The sequence below is a fragment of the Stegostoma tigrinum genome, chromosome 5, assembly GCF_030684315.1.
Source record: "Stegostoma tigrinum isolate sSteTig4 chromosome 5, sSteTig4.hap1, whole genome shotgun sequence".
Taxonomy (NCBI): Eukaryota; Metazoa; Chordata; class Chondrichthyes; order Orectolobiformes; family Stegostomatidae; genus Stegostoma; species Stegostoma tigrinum.
Genome location: NC_081358.1, coordinates 130,482,762 through 130,502,968, shown reverse-complemented (window position 1 = coordinate 130,502,968; position 20,207 = coordinate 130,482,762). Strand labels below are relative to the sequence as shown.

Genomic DNA, 20,207 nt, shown 5'->3' with positions numbered 1-20,207 from the left:
CCCATCCCTCCACACTTCCATCTCTCAAACATTGCTCCTCTCCAGCCTGCCCTATGTCCCTCCCACTTCTCACATCTCCTGCACATCCACCATAATCCATCGCAAACCCAGATAACACTTGTCTCCCCCTAATTCTCTCATTCCTTCTTCCAAACCCACCTCATACTGTTTCCTATCTCTCTTTCTCTCTCCCCTGTGCTTCCTCTCTCCCCTCATCCCTCCCATGTTCCCTGCCTCTCTCTCGCTCTCTCACTCTCCCTCCCTCCCTTGTGTTCGCTGAATTCCTCTCTCCCTGTGTTCCCTCTTTCTTCTCCTCCTCCCATGCTCCCTCTCTCTCTCCTCCTCCCTTGTGTTCCCTCTCTCTCTCTCCTCCCCACGTTCCCTGTCTCTCTTCCCTACCACGTTCCATTTCTCTCTCTCTCCCTACCGTGTTCCATGTTTCGCTCTCTCTCTCTCTCTCTCTCTCTCCCTCCCCTGTGTTTCCTGTCTCTCTCTCTCTGTCTCCCTTCTGTGGCCCCTGTCTCTCTCCCTCCCAGTGTTCCCACTGACCCTCCACCATTTCTATCTCCCAGGAACCACTCTCCCGTGGCAGATACAACGCCCTGGCTATCCTTTCCTGTCGGAGTTAAAATGTCTCTACTTGCAGTTTATTAAATTTTATAATGTCTCTCAATGACAATTCACAGCAACAAAGGACTCAGGGACAGGAGTAAGCCATTCAGTCCCTCTAACCTGCTCCTCCATTCAAGATCATAGTTGTTTTCTCAGCTCCTTTTTCCTGCTTGTCCCAAAATCCCTCAACTCCTTTGTCTATTAAAGGTCTCCCAAATTCAGTCTTGAATACATTTAAATACCCAGCCTCCATTGCCTTATGAAGAGAATTTCATACTAACAATCCTTTGATAAAATAAAAGTCTTCTCATTTCTGCCTCCCCATAACCCTTTTGTTTTCTTCCCACACAGGAGGCAGTATCCTGTTGGTATCTCACCCTGCCCACCCTCATTTCTTTTTTAGTCTTTCTTCATTGCTTCCCAAAGTCTATCCAATCCTCTGGCTGACCGATAACTTTCACAGATATCCAGCATTTCTTTCAATCTAATATAATTACTAACTTCCTCAGTCGTTAACAAGTGACAGTTCTTCACAAACTGCGTTTAATTCTCACTGGGTCAAATCTTTGCAGAGACCCCTTTAACAGCTCCTTAAAATTCTTCCACTGCAACTCTACTGACCCACATTCGAAACCTGGTGTCCCAGTTCATCACAGTCAGCTCTGTCTCCATTTCCTAATGGAAATGCATGTTTGTAGGGATGGGGGGGTGGTGTGATGGGGATGGTCTGTAGAGACTTCATGTTGAGTTGATGGGCTGAATGGTCTTTCCAGACCAAAGGGATTCTATGATTCTACGATTGTAATGTTTGCACATCACGTGTATTTTTCTTCATTCATTGATGGGATGTGGGTATTGCTGGCTAGGCTGGAATCTGTTGTCCCTTTATAATTGCCCGCTAAAGTGGTTTCTTGGGCTACTTCAGACCACATTGCAGTAGGCCTGGAGTCACATGGAAGCAGACCAGGTAAAGATGGCAGATTTCTTTTCCTGAAGTGTTTTCACAATGATTGGTGATAGTGTCTTGGTCAGCATTATTGAGAACAGCTTTATATTCCCAATTTAATGATTGAATTTAAACTCCATTGGCTGTGGTATGGGATGTGACCTCAGCCTAGGCCTCTGGTTGACTCATCCAATGCCTTTACAATGACACCACCAGCTGTGATAACTTTGATCCTTTTCTGATGAATGTGGTGTATGTTCAGATCCAGGGCTTTAAATTTTAACTCTTGTTTGTGTTTTTGGGCCCCTTCCTGTCACATATACACTGTTCATCCTTACCCCATACGTTGATACTTGTTTGTTCCCAGTTACTTTGCAACATCACCCATTATCTGACCAATATGGTCATTATTTATTGAAGAGTTGTATTCCCAGTTCAGTTGAATTCCCTGTCCCCCACCTTTTGCTGATATCTCAGGCACCTCACCTGAACCGAGTCTGTAGACCAGTGCCACAGGTGATGCTGCACTGGGACCAAGTGGACCATTGACTCCAGGAACAGTCACTGGCCGGACAGGTATAGTTCGAACAGATGATCCGGCCCTCGGTGCAGGTGCAGTTATTACAGTTTCTCTGTTGCATGCTCCCTGGTGCCCAGGTTTGTCCAAGTGTATCAGTACACTGACATTGCCAAGGTGCAACACACATACCATCCTGCTCAAGATAACCTGCAAACACCAGAGAAACACTTAGCCCTTTTCATCCCTCAACAGCTTTTACAGAATTCCATGTTTCTACTTAATAGATGAGCTGAATATTATTTAAACAGAACAACACTGCAGAAAGCTAGAGGTTTGAGAATTTTTGTCCATCACAAAAAAGTCCAGTTTCCAAGTTCTGCAAATAATAGGAAAGACAAATGGAATGTTGGCCTTTATTTCAAAGGGAAAGAAGTGTAAAAGTAGGGAAGTTTTTCAAAAACGATATAAGGCTCTAATCAGAGCACAGCCGGAATACTGTAAAAAGTTTCGATCCCTTATAAAAAAAACACATATTGGCATTGGAGGCCGTCCAAAGAAAGTTTACTACATTGATACCAGGAAAGGAGGGACTATCTTATGACAAGAGGTTGAGTAGATTGGGCCAGTAATTGTTGAATGAGAGGTGACCTTATTGAAACCTACAAGCTTCTTAGGGGGCATGCTGCTTCCTCAGTGACAACATACACAACAGCTTCTCTGCAATTATTTTACTTCTGCTTTTTGCTGAACTGGACCCATATTTGTTATTGCTAATCTTTTCCTTTCTACTTACCTGCGGAAGATTTACACTTTATTTTCAAGTTCCCTTCTCACCTCTATTCTCTTGTTTTTAGAAAAGTTTTTTGGTCATCCTTTGCTGAATTCTAAAATACTTTCACTCATCGACTTTACTGCTTACTTGGCAACTTCATAAATCTCTTTGTTTGGCCGAATACAATCTATAAATCCTGTTCAGATGTTCAACTAAAACAGGCATGCAGATATTAGAGAGTGAACAACTTTTCTTTTTACTCTCCATTTTTTTCAGGAAAAAGGTATGGCCATGGGTACCCCCATGTGTCCCAGTTATGTCTGTCTCTTCATGGACCACATGGAACATTCCTTGCTCCAGTCTTACTCCAGCCTCCACCCACAACTCTTTCTCTAATATATTGATGATATCATTAGCGTTGTTTCCGTCTCTAGTCTGGAATTGGAAAAGTTTATCAATTTAACTTCCAATTTCCACACTGGTCTTATCTTCACCTAGTCCATCTCTGACTCCTCCTTTCCTTTCCTTGACATCTCCCTTTCCATTTCTGGGGATAGGCTAACTACCAGTATCTACACAAACCAAGTGATTCTCACAGTTATCTCGACTATACATCCTCACACCTTGCTTCCTGTAGAGATTCCATTCCGTTCTCTCAGTTCCTCTATTTCTGTTGTATCTGTGAAGATGAGACTGACTCTGACAAGGGCGCCTCTGAAATGTCCACCTTTTTTCTCATTTGATGATTTTCCTCTACCGTGTTTGACAGGGCCCTCAGACGTGTCCGACCCATCTCCCACACTTCAGCCCTCACACACTCTCTTCCTTCCCACAAAAGCAATAGGGTCTCCCTTATCCTTACCTACCGCACCACCCCTCCCCAACTGTCATAGGGTCAGTGTTGAGGGAGTGCCTTCACATGGACATATAAAGGTCAGAAATCACACAATACCAGGTTATAGTCCAACAGGTTTATTTGAAATCACAAACTTTCGAGGCGTTACCCCTTTATAAGATGAAGTGAAGGGCACGGGCACAGAATATGTAGCAGAGAGTGGAGCGTAAACAGGTTGAATAACAAATCTCTGCAGGTGATCAAAAGTATAAGACAGTGTGAACATCAACTGTGCCAACAGCTAAATAGCAAGCGAAGGGATGACCTATCATCCGATTAAATGAGACAGAGGGATAATTACAAAATAAGATGGTGCTGGAGAGAAACCAAATGGCTGGAAGAACATGATAAGTACAAGAATTGGCATATAACAAGTAATCTAAAATTGTACAAACTAATAAAGGTAGAGAGATCATAATAAGTTATCAAAGTGATGGTGTTAAAACAGGACAGAAAGGAAGATCTTACAGAGACAAGACAGTATGGTGGGGCTTCATGTAGCTTGACATGCGCCCAAGGTCATGGTTGAGGCTGTCTTCATAAGTAAAGAACTTGACTATCAGTTTCTGCTCAGCAAACCTGCATTGATGTGTATCTCAAAGGCTGCCTTGGAGGATATTCACCCAAAAATCTGAGGCTGAATGTCCATGACCACTTGGCCAACGTTGTCTCTCTCATACGCTGCAGGCAAGGATGCCCTGAGGCATGTAATAATGGTGAGACCATGCAGACGCAAATACAACAGATGAATGGACACTGTGCAACAATTGCCAGGCAGGGAAGGTCCCTCCCAGTGGGGGAACACTCCAGCGGGTCATGGACAATTGGCCTCAGATCTTTGGGTAAATGACTTCCAAGGTGGCCTTTGAGATACACAACAACACAGGGTCACCAAGCAGAAACTGACAGCCAAGCTCTGCACCCATGAAACTACATGCACTAAATGCAACCCCCACCGTACCGTTCTGTCACTGTAAAATCTTCCTTACTGTCCTGTATAAACACCATCACCTGGATAACTGGTTATGGTCTCTCTACATTAATTAGTTTGCGCAGTTTGGGATTATTTGTTACTTTGGTTAGACCCTTGGCATGCGACTCTTACACCTATCATGTTATTCCAAATGTTTAGTTTGTCTCCAGCACCATCTTATTTTTTTGGAATGATCCCTCTGCCTCAAATAATTGGATTGTAGGTCATCCCCTTCGCTTACTTTACAGCTATAGACACTTTACTCACACCGTCTGACAATTCTGATCACCTGCGAAGATTTATTATTCAACACTCCACTCACACTATGTGTATGATTTTTTTGCTCTCTCTGTCTATAAGTCCTGCGTCTATACCTGCCCCTACAGCTCCCCTCTCACCCCCATCCCAGGCCCCAAGACTGCAATCTGACCCCACCACCAAAGACATTTTTCCCTCCCCACCTTTCCGGAGGGACACTCTCTCCGAGAGTCCTTTGTCCGCTCCACACTCCCCTCCAGCCCCACCACACCTGGCACTTTTCCCTGCATCTGAAGCAAGTGCTACACTTGCCCCTACACCTCGCCCATCACCCCCATTCCAGGTCCCAAGACTTTCCACATCAAGCAAATGTTCACCTGCGCATCTGCCAATGTGGTATACTGCATCTGCTGTTCCCGTTGTGGCCTCCTCTACATTGGGGAAACCAAGTGGAGGCTTGGGGACCGCTTTGCAGAACACCTACGCTCATTCCACAATAAACAACTGCACCTCGCAGTCACAAACCATTTCAACTCCCCCTCTCGTTCCTCAGATGACATGTCCATCTTGGGCCTCCTGCAGTGCCACAACGATGCTACCCGAAGGTTGCAGGAACAGCATCTCATGGTCCTCTTGGGAACCCTGCAGCCCAATGGCATCAATGTGGATTTCACAAGCTTTAAAATCTCCCCTCCCCCCATCGCATCCCAAAACCAGCCCAGTTTATCTCTGCCTCCCTAACCTGTCCTTCCTCTCACCTATCCCCTCCTCCCACCTCAAGCCGCACCCCCATCTCCTACCCACTAGCCTCATCCCGCCGCCTTGACCTGTCTGTCCTCCCTGGACTGACTTATCCCCTCCCTACCTCACCACCTACACTCACCTCTACTGGCTCCATCCCGTATCTTTAACTTGTCTGTCTCCTCTCCACCCATCTTCTCCTCTATCCATCTTTGATCCGCCTCCCCCTCTCCACCTATTTATTTCAGAACCCCCCTCCCCCTTCCCCATTTCTGAAGAAGGGTCTCAGCTCTAAACGTCAGTCTTCCTGTTCCTCTGATGCTGCTTGGCCTGCTGTGTTCATCCACCTCTATGCCTTGTTATCTCGGATTCTCCAGCATCTGCAGTTCCTACTATCCCTGTGCAGTGCTGTTCCCTCCACCTGACAAAGGAGTAGTGCCACGAAAGCTTGTGATTTCAAGTAAACCTGTTGGCTTCTAACCTGTGTGATTTCTGACCTTGTCCACCCCAGATCAACACCGGCACCTCCACATCATGGAAATAAAAGATCCTACAACACCAATTGGAAAATAGGAAAGGAAACCAATTCCATCAACACAATTAGTAGATGTGATCTCGCTAATGTTTGTGAAAGCCTGCCATTTTACCCACATTACACGTGGGAGTACCATTCCAAAGTAGTTAATGAAATGCACCCAGAGAACACTCCCACAAACCCCCACCTGGAGAACACTCCCCCAAAACCCCCACCCAGAGAAACTCTCCCAAAAGCCCCACCCAGAGACCACTCCCACAAACCCCCACCCGAAGAACACTCTCCCAATACCCCCATTCAGAGAAGCCCTCCCCCTGACCTTGTCCACCCCAGATCAACACCGGGACCTCCACATCATGGAAATAAAAGATCCTACAACACCACTTGGAAAATAGGAAAGGAAACCAATTCCATCAACACAATTAGTAGATGTGATCTCGCTAACGTTTGTGAAAGCCTGCCATTTTACCCACATTACACGTGGGAGTACCATTCCAAAGTAATTAATGAAGTGAAATGCATTGGGATATGGAAAGTGCTAGTGGAATGTAAGTGTTGCTTCATGTTTTCTTGAGTTTGTGCCTGTTGAATTGGAGCTGTCTGGGACTGGAGCATTCTGCAGAGTTTGGCAGCTCTTGGACACTCACCATCAGGGCATCGACAGCCAGCTTCACACCTTTCTGCATCAGCACACACTATTCCAGCCTGCAGATCAACACAGGATCTTGGGCACTGATTGGCACAATCAACCCACTGCATCACAGGGGGACACAGACCAGCTCCTGAGAGATCACAAGATCAAACAGCAAGATTAGAATGCTCACAGCATCTCTCATAGAGAACCAACCCCACCAAACCACCCCCAGAGAAACCCCCCAAAAGCCCCCATCCAGAGAAACACACCACAAACCCCACTTAGAGAAACACCCTCTTCATAAACCCCCACCTGTGGAAACCGCCCCCCCAGAAATCTCAACCTAGAGAATACTCCCTCAAAGCCCCGACCCAGAGAAGCCACCCCAAAAACATGCGCCCAGAGAACACTCCCACAAACCCCCACCTGGAGAACCCTCCCCCAAAACCCCCACCCAGAGAAACTCTCCCAAATACCCCCACCCATAGAAACTATCCCAAAAGCCCCACCCAGGGACCGCTCTCCCAGAAACCCCACCCAGAGAAACACTCCCCCTAAACCCCCATTCAGAGAAGCTCCCCCCAAAGCTCCCATCCAGAGAAACCCCTCCAAAACCTCCACCCAGAGAGCACTCCCTCAAAACCCCTACACAGAGAAATCCCCCTTAAAATTCCCACCTGGAGAAACCCTCTCAATACCCCTACCCTGAGAAAACTCCCTCAAAACCCCCACACAGAGAAATCCTTCTCAAAGAGCTGCACTCAGAGAACACTTCCTCAAAACTCCCACCTGGAGTAACCCCCTGAAAGCCTCCACCCGGAAAAATCCCCCTCAAAAATCCCCATCCAAAGAAACCCTCCTCAAAATCCCCTCCTGAAGAACCTGCCCCTCAAATCCCACTCCCAAAAACCCCCACATAGAGATACCCACACCTCGGGAAACCACTAGCTCCCCCAGGGAAACATCACCTCCAAGAACACCCCCCACCCTGACTATTTGCACCAGAAAAAGACCCCACCTCAGAGAAGCACCACCTCCCAGAGAGACCCTCCAACTCCTCAGCCAGCTCTGCCCATTACTCTCGATCCTGGATCTCCTGTCCATGCCTTGCCTCCATTCTCCAAACCCTATCCCTGTTGCATAGTTCTATCCCTCACTCCACTCACAAACTCCATCCCAGAAACGTCATATCCCATGGCGTTGACCAAAAATACAACTGGACTCACCACATAAACACAGTCGCTACAAGAGCAGGTCAGAAGCTGGGAATACTAAAGTGAGTAACTCACCTCCTGACTCCCTAAAGCCTGCCCACCATCTCCAAGGCACAAGTCAGGAGTGTGATGGAATACTCCCCACTTGCCTGGATGAGTGTAGCCCCAATAACACCCAAGAAGCTCAACACCATCCAGGACACAGTAGCCACTTAATTGGTACCACATCCACAAACATCGCACTCCCTCCACCCACCGACGCTCAGTAGCAGCAGTGTGTACCATCTACAACATGCACTGCAGAAATTCATCAAAGACCCTCAGGCAGCACCTTCCAAACCCACGACCACTTCCATCTAGAAGGACAAGGGCAGCAGATACAATGGAACACCACCCCCTGCAAGTTCCCCTCCAAATCTCTCCCCATCCTGAATTGGAAATATATCGCCTTTCCCTCACTGTTTCTCAGACTGAAACCCAATTTCTCTAAACATCATCACCTGGACCCCATCCATGATCACTCACCCTCAGGTACAATCATAACAATTCACCAAAATCCAACCCAAACTGAGTCAGTGAAATCATTGATGCTCCCTGTTAGCCACTCCGAGCCCAAGTTTCCCTTGTTCCTCTGAGTCAAACACCTACCAGCTCAGTCAATAATGTCACCACCCCCAATGACCCCCAACCATCTCCTAAATCAACCCAAATGTGCAGCCAGCAAATCACTGCAGTCACACAGAATGATTCTGTCCTTCTCACCACATGGCTGCATACTACACAGCTTCACTTCAAACCGATCTCCTGGGCAGCGACGTCCCCCATTCTTCGGGGGTGGGTCAGTACAAGACCGAATCCGGAGTGCCTTTCCTCCCCCACAGGAACGGTCACATGTTGACCAAGGACTCCAACTGGACCATGCGCCATTCACTGACAAACCAAGAGAAACATCAGTTAGTGATCACTGGAACTCCAGCTCCACCCACAGAGCAGGTGGGGCAAGTGAATGGGCCACATAACAGAGCAAACAGTGGAGAAGTGAGAGACTCTCCACTTTGGTAACTGGAATAGAAAAGCAGAATATTTTTTATTAGGTATCAGAGAGGCTCAGGCACACTCATGCAATGATCACAAATCTAGTAAAAAGCTCCAACAAACTATTGAGAAAGCAAATAGCAAGCTGGCCTTTATTGCAAGGAGTTAGAAGTCTGATTTCAATTCCCCAAAACTTTGGCGAGACCATATCGTGTAAAGGCCATATCTTTCTATTTCTCTGGATTTTGATTGTGAACTGAAATGTGGAAAGTATTGTTTTAAAAACCAAGGATTGCTGAACCTCGTTGTAAGCTGTGTTTACACAGCTGCTTTGTTCAAGTGTTGGGGAAAATGTTTGGAGACAGTCCAGAATTTGGGGATCTATAGAAAAGGGAATTAATCTGGCTACAGGTTGCTGATTGGTTTGTGGATTCATGGCTAGTTTTGGATGACAAAGGCTATCAGCCTGATAACAATTATCTGATTGGCCCCTGGTTAGCCCAACAGCTTGTGGGGGCTCATGATCGTGGCAGAAAAATCCAGATTGCTGAAAGGGATAAGTAGAGTATCTTTACAGTGAAATATTTCAAGTCTGAACAAAGCCAGTTTAATTTCCCTCACTAGTTGCTGTAAGCTGTGGCCTGAAGCGGTTATTAAAAGATTTTAATCTTCCTATTATCTGTTCCTGAATGTTCTCCCACTGAAACTTGATTCACTTGACCCACCTCATTTCCAAGGACCAATACATCTTTCCTGTTGAACTGGACATAAAGTGCTGCAGGAACCTCTGTCTAACACAGTCCAGGAACCCTTTCTCCTTGCTGCCATCTCTCTCTCCCTCCCTCTCTCTCCCTCCCTCTCTCTCCCTCTCCCTCCCTCTCTCTCTCTCTCTTCCCCCACCCCCCCACACCCCAATCCTAGTCTATATTTGGGTAATTGAAGTCTCCCTTTATAATGACTCCATGATGTTGAGATTTCTGTGGAATTTCCTTGCAGATTTGTTTCCATTTATTGATAGTCTATAGAGTACACTATGCAATGTAATTGTACCTTTTTAATTCCTTTGCTCTGGCCAACTTCCCTCTGTCCTTGAACCCTCTGAGGTATCCTTTTTTCCCATCACTGAAATGCCCTCCTTAACCAATACTGCAATCTCTCCACCTTTCCATCTTTCCTGAAGAATACATACCCAGGAATATCTAACGCCTGGTCATTCCTTTCCTTGAGCCTCATTTCTGCTATTGCCGAACATGATTTTTCCATCTTTCCTGAAGAATGCATACCCAGGAATATTTAACGCCTGGTCATTCCTTTCCTTGTTATCCCCGCCTCATGATATTTCCGCGTAACAATCTATAACTCCTCAGCATTATTCACTGTGCTCCATGACTTTACGTACATATACAGTAACTCCAGTTTGCAGTCCATTCTTTTCTGCCAAACTCAGATTTCACTCATTAACTACTGTCCTCTGTGCTAAGGCCAGATATATTCACCAGGGACTTTGGGAGCCCTGGTCTCCCCCTCTCCCATTCTCTCCTGGTCCCAACACCCCTTCCCCATTCTCTCTTGGTTCCAACAGCCCTCTCTCACTCTCTCTAAATGGAAACACCACTCTCCCATTCGCTGCTGGTTCCAACACGCCTCTCCCATTCTCTCCTGGCTCCAACACCCCTCTCCTATTCTCTCCTGGTTCCAATACCCCTTCCTCATTCTCTCTTGGTTCCAACTGCCCTCTCCCACACTCTCTAGATGGAAACACCACTCTCCTGTTCTCTCCTGGTTCCAACACGCCTCTCCTGTTCTCTCCTGGTTTCAACACTCTTGTCTAGTTAATGTAAAGCCTTCCCAACAGCATGAGCAAAGTCCATGCAAGAATCTCTCCCACATCAGTCTTTGAAATGTACATTTGTTTCCCTAATCTTATATATCTGGTGCCATTTGGCTGTGGCTGAGGAAATAATCAAAGATTATTGCTTGTCGATTTAATTTATTACCTAGTTTCTCACACTCACTCAGCAGAAATTCTCCGAGTTCAGCCTTTGTCATTGGCACCACTGTAGACCATGAAAGACTCTCCTTCTCAACCTTTCCCCTCACCTGAGGTGTGTGGTCCTCAGGTTAAATCACCACAAGCATCTCTCTTTAATGAGAGAACAGCCGTATGGTCTGCACAGACTATGACCAAAGCAACTGGATTCTCCCTTCTCACTGTAAATTCCTGTGATGCCCTGGGACTGGGCAGATAACACAGTCACCTAGATTCTCACTCTTTGGTGCAGAGAGCCATGCCTATCGCCCTCACTATACTGTCCCCTATGCCCACCACAGTCTTTCTTGTTCTCCCTGTTTGAGTGGTCTCTTGTATCATGGTGCTCTGGTCAGTTAGTTCATCCCCTTGCAGGCCCCTCTTTCTCCAAAATGATTTCAGACAATGGAGACTACCTTGAACTGTTAGACTATTATAAAGTCTCCTTCCATGTGAGCCCCCTTGCCTACCTCCTATCCCTGACCACTGACTAAATTAGAAGGCAGGGTATGACTGCCTCTTGGACTAAGAACAATACAGGTAATTGCTCCCTTCCCTGACACACGGCTATGTTTGCAGCTCAGCATCCAGCTCACGGCCCAGATACAAACTTCCTGTAGACATGGAGGAAGTGGCAACTTTGTGCTATTAACACAAGGACTATTAGAGTCGCAGCTCGTATTCAGAGAGCCAGGTTCAAATCCTGCGATATCACATAAAATAAAGTCATTCCAGATGTAACAAAATATCTGGAATTAAGAGTCTGATGATAATTTTTTTGAAAAATCCATATGGTTCACCAATGTCCTTCAGGGGAGGAAATCTGTCATCCTCATGCAGTCCGGCCTTCATATTACACTAGACCCACAACAATGTGGTTGACTCTTAACTGCGATCTGGGCAATTGGGGATAGGTAATAAACACTGGCCCAGCCAGCAATGCCCACATCCCATTTATAAATTAAAAAAACACCCCTGACATTTACTGTAGTTGAGTTTTCCCAGGATCATTTGGTATCCAGTAGCTCCCACATTCTGCAGGTGCAGTGTATCACCTGCTCAGTCATCTTTGTAGCGCATTAGTGAACATTTCTGATCATTATGCCTTCCAGTCAATTTAGTACTGACAATAAACGAACCTAATACAGAACTTTGCATTTCTAATAGTTGTAGGTTGTTGAAGTTTACATTTACCATAGCCATGGAAACGAAAGGAGCAGTTACCAGGGGAAGATATTTAACTGAGGAAAAGGAAACTATGACGCTATCAGGCAGGAGTTGGGAAGTACAGATTGGGAGCAATTGTTCCACAGAAAGGGCACAGCAGACATGTGGAGGCTGTTTAAGGAGCAGTTGTTGCGAGTGATGTATAAATTTGTTCCTCTGAGACAGGTAAGAAGGAGTAAGATTAAGGAGCCTTGGATGACGGGTACAGAGGTGCTTCTTGTCAAAAAGAAAAGGGCAGCGTATGTAAGGTGGAGGAAGCAAGGGTCTAGCACAGCTTTAGAGGATTATAGGCTTGCTCGGAAGGAGCTCAAGAGTGGACTGAGGAGGGCCAGGAGGGGGCACGCAAAAGGCTTGGCAGGAAGGATTAGGGAGAACCTGAAGGCATTTTACTCATACATGAGGAATAAGAGAATGATCAGGGAGAAGGTAGGGCCGATCAGGGATAGTGTAAGGAACTTGTGCGTGGAGTCTGAGCAGATAGGGGAAGCCCTAAATGAGTTTTTTGCTTCGGTTTTCACTAAGGAAAGGGACCTTGTTGTGAATGAGAACTTTGAGAAGCAGGAAAACAGGCTTGAACAGATCGAGATTGAGGAAGTTGATGTGCTGGAAATTTTGGCGAACGTTAAGATTGATAAGTCCCCAGGGCCAGACCAGATTTATCCTAGGATGCTCCGGGAAGTGAGAAAGGAGGTTGCTATGCTGCTGGCGAAGATCTTTGCTTCCTCACTCTCCACGGGAGTCATACCGGAAAATTGGAGGGAGGCAAATGTTGTTCCTCTTTTCAAGAAAGGGAATAGGGAAATCCCTGGAAATTACAGACCAGTCAGTCTTACATCTATGGTCAGCAAGGTTTTGGAAAGAATTCTGAGGGATAGGATTTATGACTATTTGGAAAAGCATAGCGTGCTTAAAGGGAGTCAGCATGGCTTTGTGAGGGGCAGGTCATGCCTTACAAATCTTATTGAGTTCTTTGAGGAAGAGACAGGTTGACGAGGGTCGAGCAGTGGATGTGGTGTACATGGACTTCAGCAAGGCATTTGATAAGGTTCCCCATGGCGGGCTCATTCATAAAGTCAGGAGGTACGGCATACAGGGTGATTTGGCTGTCTGGATTCAGAATTGGTTGGCTGACAGGAGGTCAGTGCTGAGTGGTGTCCCACAGGGCTCTGTTCTTGGGCCTCTGCTCTTTGTAGTTTTTATAAATGACTTGGATGAGGAGGTTGAGGGGTGGGTTAGCATGTTTGCTGATGACACAAAGGTTGGAGGTGTTGTTGATGGTATCGAGGGCTATTGCAGGCTTCAGCGAGACATTGACAGTATGCAGAGCTGGACTGAGAAATGGCAGATGGAGTTCAACTTGGATAAATGCGAAGTGATGCATTTTGGAAGGTCGAACTTAAATGCTGAATATAGGATTTAAAGGCAGGATTCTCGGCAGTGTGGAGGAACAGCGGGATCTTGGTGTTCAAGTGCATACCTCCCTCAAAGTTGCCACCCAGGTAGATAAGGTTGTTAAGAAAGCATATGGTGTTTTGGCTTTCATTAACAGGGGGATCAAGTTTAAGAGCCGCGAGGTTATGCTGCAGCTCTACAAAACCTTGGTGAGATCACACTTGGAATATTGTGTCCAGTTCTGGTCGCCCTATTATAGGAAAGATGTGGAGGCTTTGGAGAGGGTGCAAAGGAGGTTTACCAGGATGCTCCCTGGACTGGAAGGCTTGTCTTACGAGGAGAGGTTGACTGAGCTCGGACTTTTCTCTCTGGAGAGAAGGAGGAAGAGAGGTGACCTGATCGAGGTGTACAAGGTAATGAGAGGCATGCATAGAGTTGATAGCCAGAGACTTTTCCCCAGGGCAGGATTGACTGCCACGAGGGGTCATAGTTTTAAGGTGTTAGGAGGAACGTATAGAGGAGACGTCAGAGGGAGGTTCTTCACCCAGAGAGTTGTGAGTGCATGGAATAGTTTACCAGTGGAAGTCATGGAAGCGGAGTCATTCGTGACATTTAAGCGACTGCTGGACATGCACATGGACAGCAGTGAATTGAGGGGAGTGTAGGTTAGGTTATTTTATTTGTGGATTCGGATTATTCCGCGGCACAACATCGTGGGCCGAAGGGCCTGTACTGTGCTGCACTTTTCTATGCTCTATGTTCTAAGTTTTGAAAGAGCCTTTTCAATATCAGTCACATGCAGCCAGCACTGTTGATAACACCTTTCATCTCTTTACTGATGATCGAGAGGATACTGATGGGGCGGTAGTTGGTTGGGTTGGATTTGTCCTGCTTTTTATGTACCGGACACGCTTGGGCAATTTTCCATATTGTTGGGTAGATATTAGTGTTGCAATTGTACTGGAATAGTTTGGCTCAGGGAGCAGAAAGCTCTAGAGCTTCAGTGCTTCTTCAGTACTATTGTCATAATGTTGTCAGGGCCCATAGCTTTTGCAGTAGCCAGTATCTCCAACCATTTCTTGATATCATGTGGAGTGAATCAAATCGGCTGTAGGCTGGTGTCTGTAATCCTGGGGTGCACTGGCTGAGCTGCTGTGATCAGATTTCGGCTATGGACCACCTGCCAGGTCCACTGATGCCCCTGGCTTTACTCCATGGTCCCCTCTTCCTGCAGGGATGGGTTGTCTCTGTGGCAGTGTATCACTCTGCCCTGGCATTGCTGAAATCCCCCAATGGGTTATGATCATGGGGGTTCCCTCCTTGGTGACCAGCAAACGTCCCCTTTGCAGTCAGCCGGACAGTATTGAACATGGGCATGCATATGATCCTGTGAATTCTTCAGGTTCCCAGGTGGAATGTCATTAGCAGCAGAGAAAGGAAATTGAGCCTGTCACAGAGAGGTTTCCTTACTCAGAGGAATGTGAATCTTTGGAACGTATTTATGGCTGGGAAGAGCAGGGCTTTGGTCTGCCAAGGGATTATGTGATTGGGAAATTATTGGCCGGGCCAGCATTTATTGTCTATGCTTAGTTGCTGAGAGGACAGATGAGAGTCAAGTCCATTGTTGAAAGCCTGATGTCACATGTAGGCCAGACCAGGTAAGGATGGCAGATTTCCTTCCTTTAAGGATACTGGTGAACCAGATGGGTTTTTACAACTATCAATGGTCACCATTAAACTAATTGCAAATTTTTATTGAATTTAAATTTCACCATCTGTCAGAGTAGGATTTGAAATTGTGCCCCCAAAACATTAGCCTGGCTGACTGCATTGATAGTTCAGTGATATTACCATGACACTACAGTTTCCTTCAAAATCCAGGTTAAAACCCAAGGTCTGCCATGACCAAATTAAAGAGCAGAGCAGGGGCTATCCCTGCACCTGTTTGTTATGGTCTGTTAGATGCCCCAATGTGATCAGTTTGAGGGACTCTTTGGGTAATAGGGTGGTACCTCTCAGATTCTCTGGCCATCCATTACCTACTTCGCCTCGCAGGGCATTGGCTCCTCTCTGATCTTGATCTCACCTCAATCAGTTCTTAACCCCCAAATGACCTTTCACCTCTGCCTCTCCATGCCCTGTGACGTCTCACCTTTGCAAGCCTTTACATTGCAGAAACGGATTTCAAGATTCCCAGTCAGGATTCCCTCACACCACTGCCCACCCGACTGTGGCCGATTGTACGTCCGGAGGCGGTGTTGTTGACCAACCCCACACCAACGGGAACACTTGCTCCATTCTGACCACATGTTCCAACTGCAGTCCCGGGTACAGTTCTCTCTGGAACATTCCGTTTCATCTACAGATAATAAATCAGAAATTAATCTACTTTGAAATTCACAGTGATCTGTGATTAACATTAATCTTGCAAAATTGTAAGGCAAAAGAATAGGCTGAAAGGCCTCCTCCTGTTCCTTGTAATAGGTTTGAGGACAGGGATGAATGGGTTCCTGTTCCTTGTAATAGGTTTGAGGTCAGGGCTGAATGGCCTCCCCCTGTTCCTGTGTAATAGAACATACAACATAGAACATTACAGCACAGTACAGGCCCTTCGGCCCTCGATGTTGTGCCGACCTGTCATGCCGATCTCAAGCCCATCTAAACTACACTATTCCATGCACGTCCATATGCTTGTCCAATGTCGACTTAAATGTACCTAAAGTTGGCGAATCTACTACCGTTGCAGGCAAAGCGTTCCATTCCCTTACTACTCTCTGAGTAAAGAAACTACCTCTGACATCTGTCCTATATCTTTCACCCCTCAATTTAAAGCTATGCCACCTTGTGCTCGCCGTCACCATCCGAGGAAAAAGGATCTCCCTATCCACCCTATCTAACCCTCTGATTATTTTATATGTTTCAATTAAGTCACCTCTCAACCTTCTTCTCTCTAATGAAAACAGCCTCAAGTCCCTCAGCCTTTCCTCGTAAGACCTTCCCTCCATACCAGGCAACATCCTAGTAACTCTCCTCTGCACCCTTTCCAAAGCTTCCGCATCCTTCTTATAATGCGGTGACCAGAACTGTACGCAATACTCCAAGTGCGGCCGCACCAGAGTTTTGTACAGCTTCACCATAACCTCATGGTTCCGGAACTCGATCCCTCTCTTAATAAAAGCTAAAACACTGTATGCCTTCTTAACAGCCCTGTCAACCTGGGTTGCAACTTTCAACGATCTGTGTACATGGACACCGAGATCTCTCTGCTCATCTACACTACTAAGAATCTTACCATTAGCCCTGTACTTTGCCTTCCGGTTACTCCTACCAAAGTGCATCACCTCACACTTGTCTGCATTAAACTCCATTTGCCACCTCTGCAGCTTATCTATGTCTCTCTGCAATTTACAGCATCCTTCGTCACTATCAACAACTCCACCGACCTTAGTGTCGTCTGCAAATTTACTAACCCATCCTTCTATGCCCTCATCCAGGTCATTTATAAAAATGACACACAGCAGTGGACCCAACACCGACCCTTGCGGTACACCACTAGTAACTGGTCTCCAGGGTGAACATTTCCCATCAACTACCACCCTCTGTCTTCTTTCAGCAAGCCAATTTCCGATCCAAACTGCTATATCTCCCACAATTCCATTCCTCCGCATTTTGTACAATAGCCTATTGTGGGGAACCTTATCGAACGCCTTGCTGAAATCCATATACACCACATCAACCGGTTTACTCTCATCTACCTGTTTGGTCACCTTCTCAAAGAACTCAATAAGGTTCGTGAGACATGACCTTCCCTTCACAAAACCGTGCTGACTATCCCTCATCAATTTATTCTTTTCTGGATGATTATAAATCCTATCCCTTATTACCTTTTCCAGCACTTTACCAACAACTGAGGTAAGGCTCACTGGTCTATAATTACCAGGGTTGTCTCTACTCCCCTTCTTGAACAGGGGAACCACATTTGCTATCCTCCAGTCGTCTGGCACTATTCCTGTAGACAATGATGAGTTCAAGATCAATGCCAAAGGCTCGGCAATCTGCTCCCTGGCTTCCCAGAGGATCCTAGGGTAAATGCCATCCAGCCCATGGTACTTATCTATCTTCACCCTCTGTAGGATTTCTAATACCTCTTCCTTGTGAACCTCAATCCCACCTAGTCTAGTAGCCTGTATCTCAGTATTCTCCTCAACAACATTGTCGTTTTCTAGAGTGAATACTGTTGAAAAATATTCATTTAGCGCTTCCCCATCTCATCTGACACCACACACAACTTACCACTACTATCCTTGATTGGCCCTAATCTTACTTTCGTCATTCTTTTTTTCCTTAAATACCTATAGAAAGCCTTAGGGTTTACCCTGATCCTATCCGCCAACAACTTCTCATGTCTCCTCCTGTCTCTTCTGAGCTCTCTCTTTAGGTTTTTCCTGGCTACCTCGTAGCCCTCAAGTGCCCTAACTGAGCCTTCACATCTCATCCTAACACAAGCCTTCTTCTTCCTCTTGACTAGAGATTCCATCTCCTTTGTAATCCACGGCTCCCGCACTCTACAGCTTCGTCCCTGCCTGACAGGTACATACTTATCTAGGACACACAGGAGCTTTCCCTTGAATAAGCTCCACATTTCTAATGTGCCCATCTCCTGCAGTTTCCTTCCCCATCCTATGCTCCCTAAATCGCGCCTAATCTCACTGTAATTGCCTTTCCCCCAGCTATTACTCTTGCCCAGTGGTATACACCTATCCCTTTCCATCACTAAAGTAAACATAACAGAATTGTGATCACTATCACCAAAGTGCTCACCTACTTCCAAATCTAACACCTGTCCAGGCTCATTACCCAGTACCAAATCGAATGTGGCTTCGCCCCTTGTTGGCCTATCTACATACTGTGTCAGGAAGCCCTCCTGCACACACTGGACAAAAACTGACCCATCTATAGTACTCGAACTATAGTGTTCCCAGTCAATATCTGGAAAGTTGAAGTCCCCCATGACAACTACCCTGTCTCTCTCACTCCTATCAAGAATCATCTTTGCTATCCTTTCCTCTACATCTCTGGAACTATTCGGAGGCCTATAGAAAACTCCCCACAGGGTGACCTCTCCTTTCCTGTTTCTAACACTCTCAACAGGGTGACCTCTCCTTTCCTGTTTCTAATAGGTTTGAGGATAGGGCTGAATGGCCTCCTCCTGTTCCTGTGTAATAGGTTTGAGGACAGGGCTGAATGGCCTCCTCCTGTTCCTGTGTAATAGGTTTGAGGACAGGGCTAAATGGCCTCCTCTTGTTCCTGTGTGATAGGTTTGAGGTCAGGGCTGAATGTCCTCCTCCTGTTCCTGTGTGATAGGTTTGAGGACAGGGCTGAATGGCCTCCTCCTCTTCCTGTGTAATAGGTTTGAGGTCAGGGCTGAATGGCCTCCTCCTGTTCCTTTTGTTAGGAATAGCGGTAAATCTCCTCTGATAATTAAACCAAAACACAAGTCCCCAATCTGTTATGGTCCCCTTCTAATAATTAAACCCAAAACACCCAGAGAAGCTAGCCTTACCTCGGCTAATCTGCTAAACTGTTACAGACAAGGGGACATTAAGTGAAAGAGAATTCCTGATAGTCACGTTATAAGTAACAAGCAACAAGTTATTCATTTAATCCTAACAGTGAAGAAATTAACTGAAGTATTAACAGGCTGAACAATTCCCCTCTAACTCCTAACTGTTCCCTAACTTAACAAAATCCTGCTGGAATGCAGCTCAAATAAATAGAAATCCAACTTACGTCAACTCAATTAATAAGACAACAGAAAATTAAAACATGATCTCTCTAAGTTCGCACAAACCATGGGTCTTCTGCTGGAACGCTCTGCCTTCTCCAGCTTTTCTTCTATTAATCTCAAGTCACAAACGTCTCTCTTTCGCTGTTCTCGCTGTCATGGATATTTTCTCTATAATTTCCTCTGAGGACCCTGATCTAAAAAAAAATGCCACGGTCCCTTTGATGATTTGGATGCTGATTTCTCTGAGACCTAAAAGGTGTAATGTCTTGGCAATGGTGGTTGGCTCTCCCCAATTTTCCAAATTCCTTTAGCTTGATGACAAATTAATTTCTTTACAATCAGATTGGTTCTAGGTTGTCAAAACCATCAAGTTTAAATTTGATACATTTTCAGTATCTAAAGGCTTAATTTAAATTGATTGGCTAAATTTGAAAAGACCTAGAGTCATAGAGCCATATAGCATGGAGACCCAAACAGGTCTATCCAACCAAAATGCCCATTCACATTAATCCCATTTCCCTGCATTTCGCCCATATCCCTCTAAATCTTTCCTGTCTATGTATACTTCCAAATACCTTTTAAATGTTGTTAACGTACCTGCCTCAACCACTTCCACTGGCAGCTCATTCCATATGT

At 45.9% G+C, this 20,207-nt stretch overlaps 1 protein-coding gene across 1 annotated transcript in view; it reads right to left on the bottom strand.

Annotated features, from left to right (window-relative positions):
* sspo (SCO-spondin) overlaps positions 1–20,207 on the bottom strand; it is a 517,250-nt gene that overhangs the window by 113,041 nt on the left and 384,002 nt on the right. Inside the window, exons 84-87 of the mRNA XM_059646360.1 lie at positions 15,936–16,142; positions 8,863–9,030; positions 6,900–7,034; positions 2,045–2,285 (exon numbers count right to left, since the gene is read on the bottom strand). Coding sequence (XP_059502343.1) covers positions 2,045–2,285; positions 6,900–7,034; positions 8,863–9,030; positions 15,936–16,142 — 751 coding nt within the window. The remainder of the gene's footprint in view (positions 1–2,044; positions 2,286–6,899; positions 7,035–8,862; positions 9,031–15,935; positions 16,143–20,207) is intronic.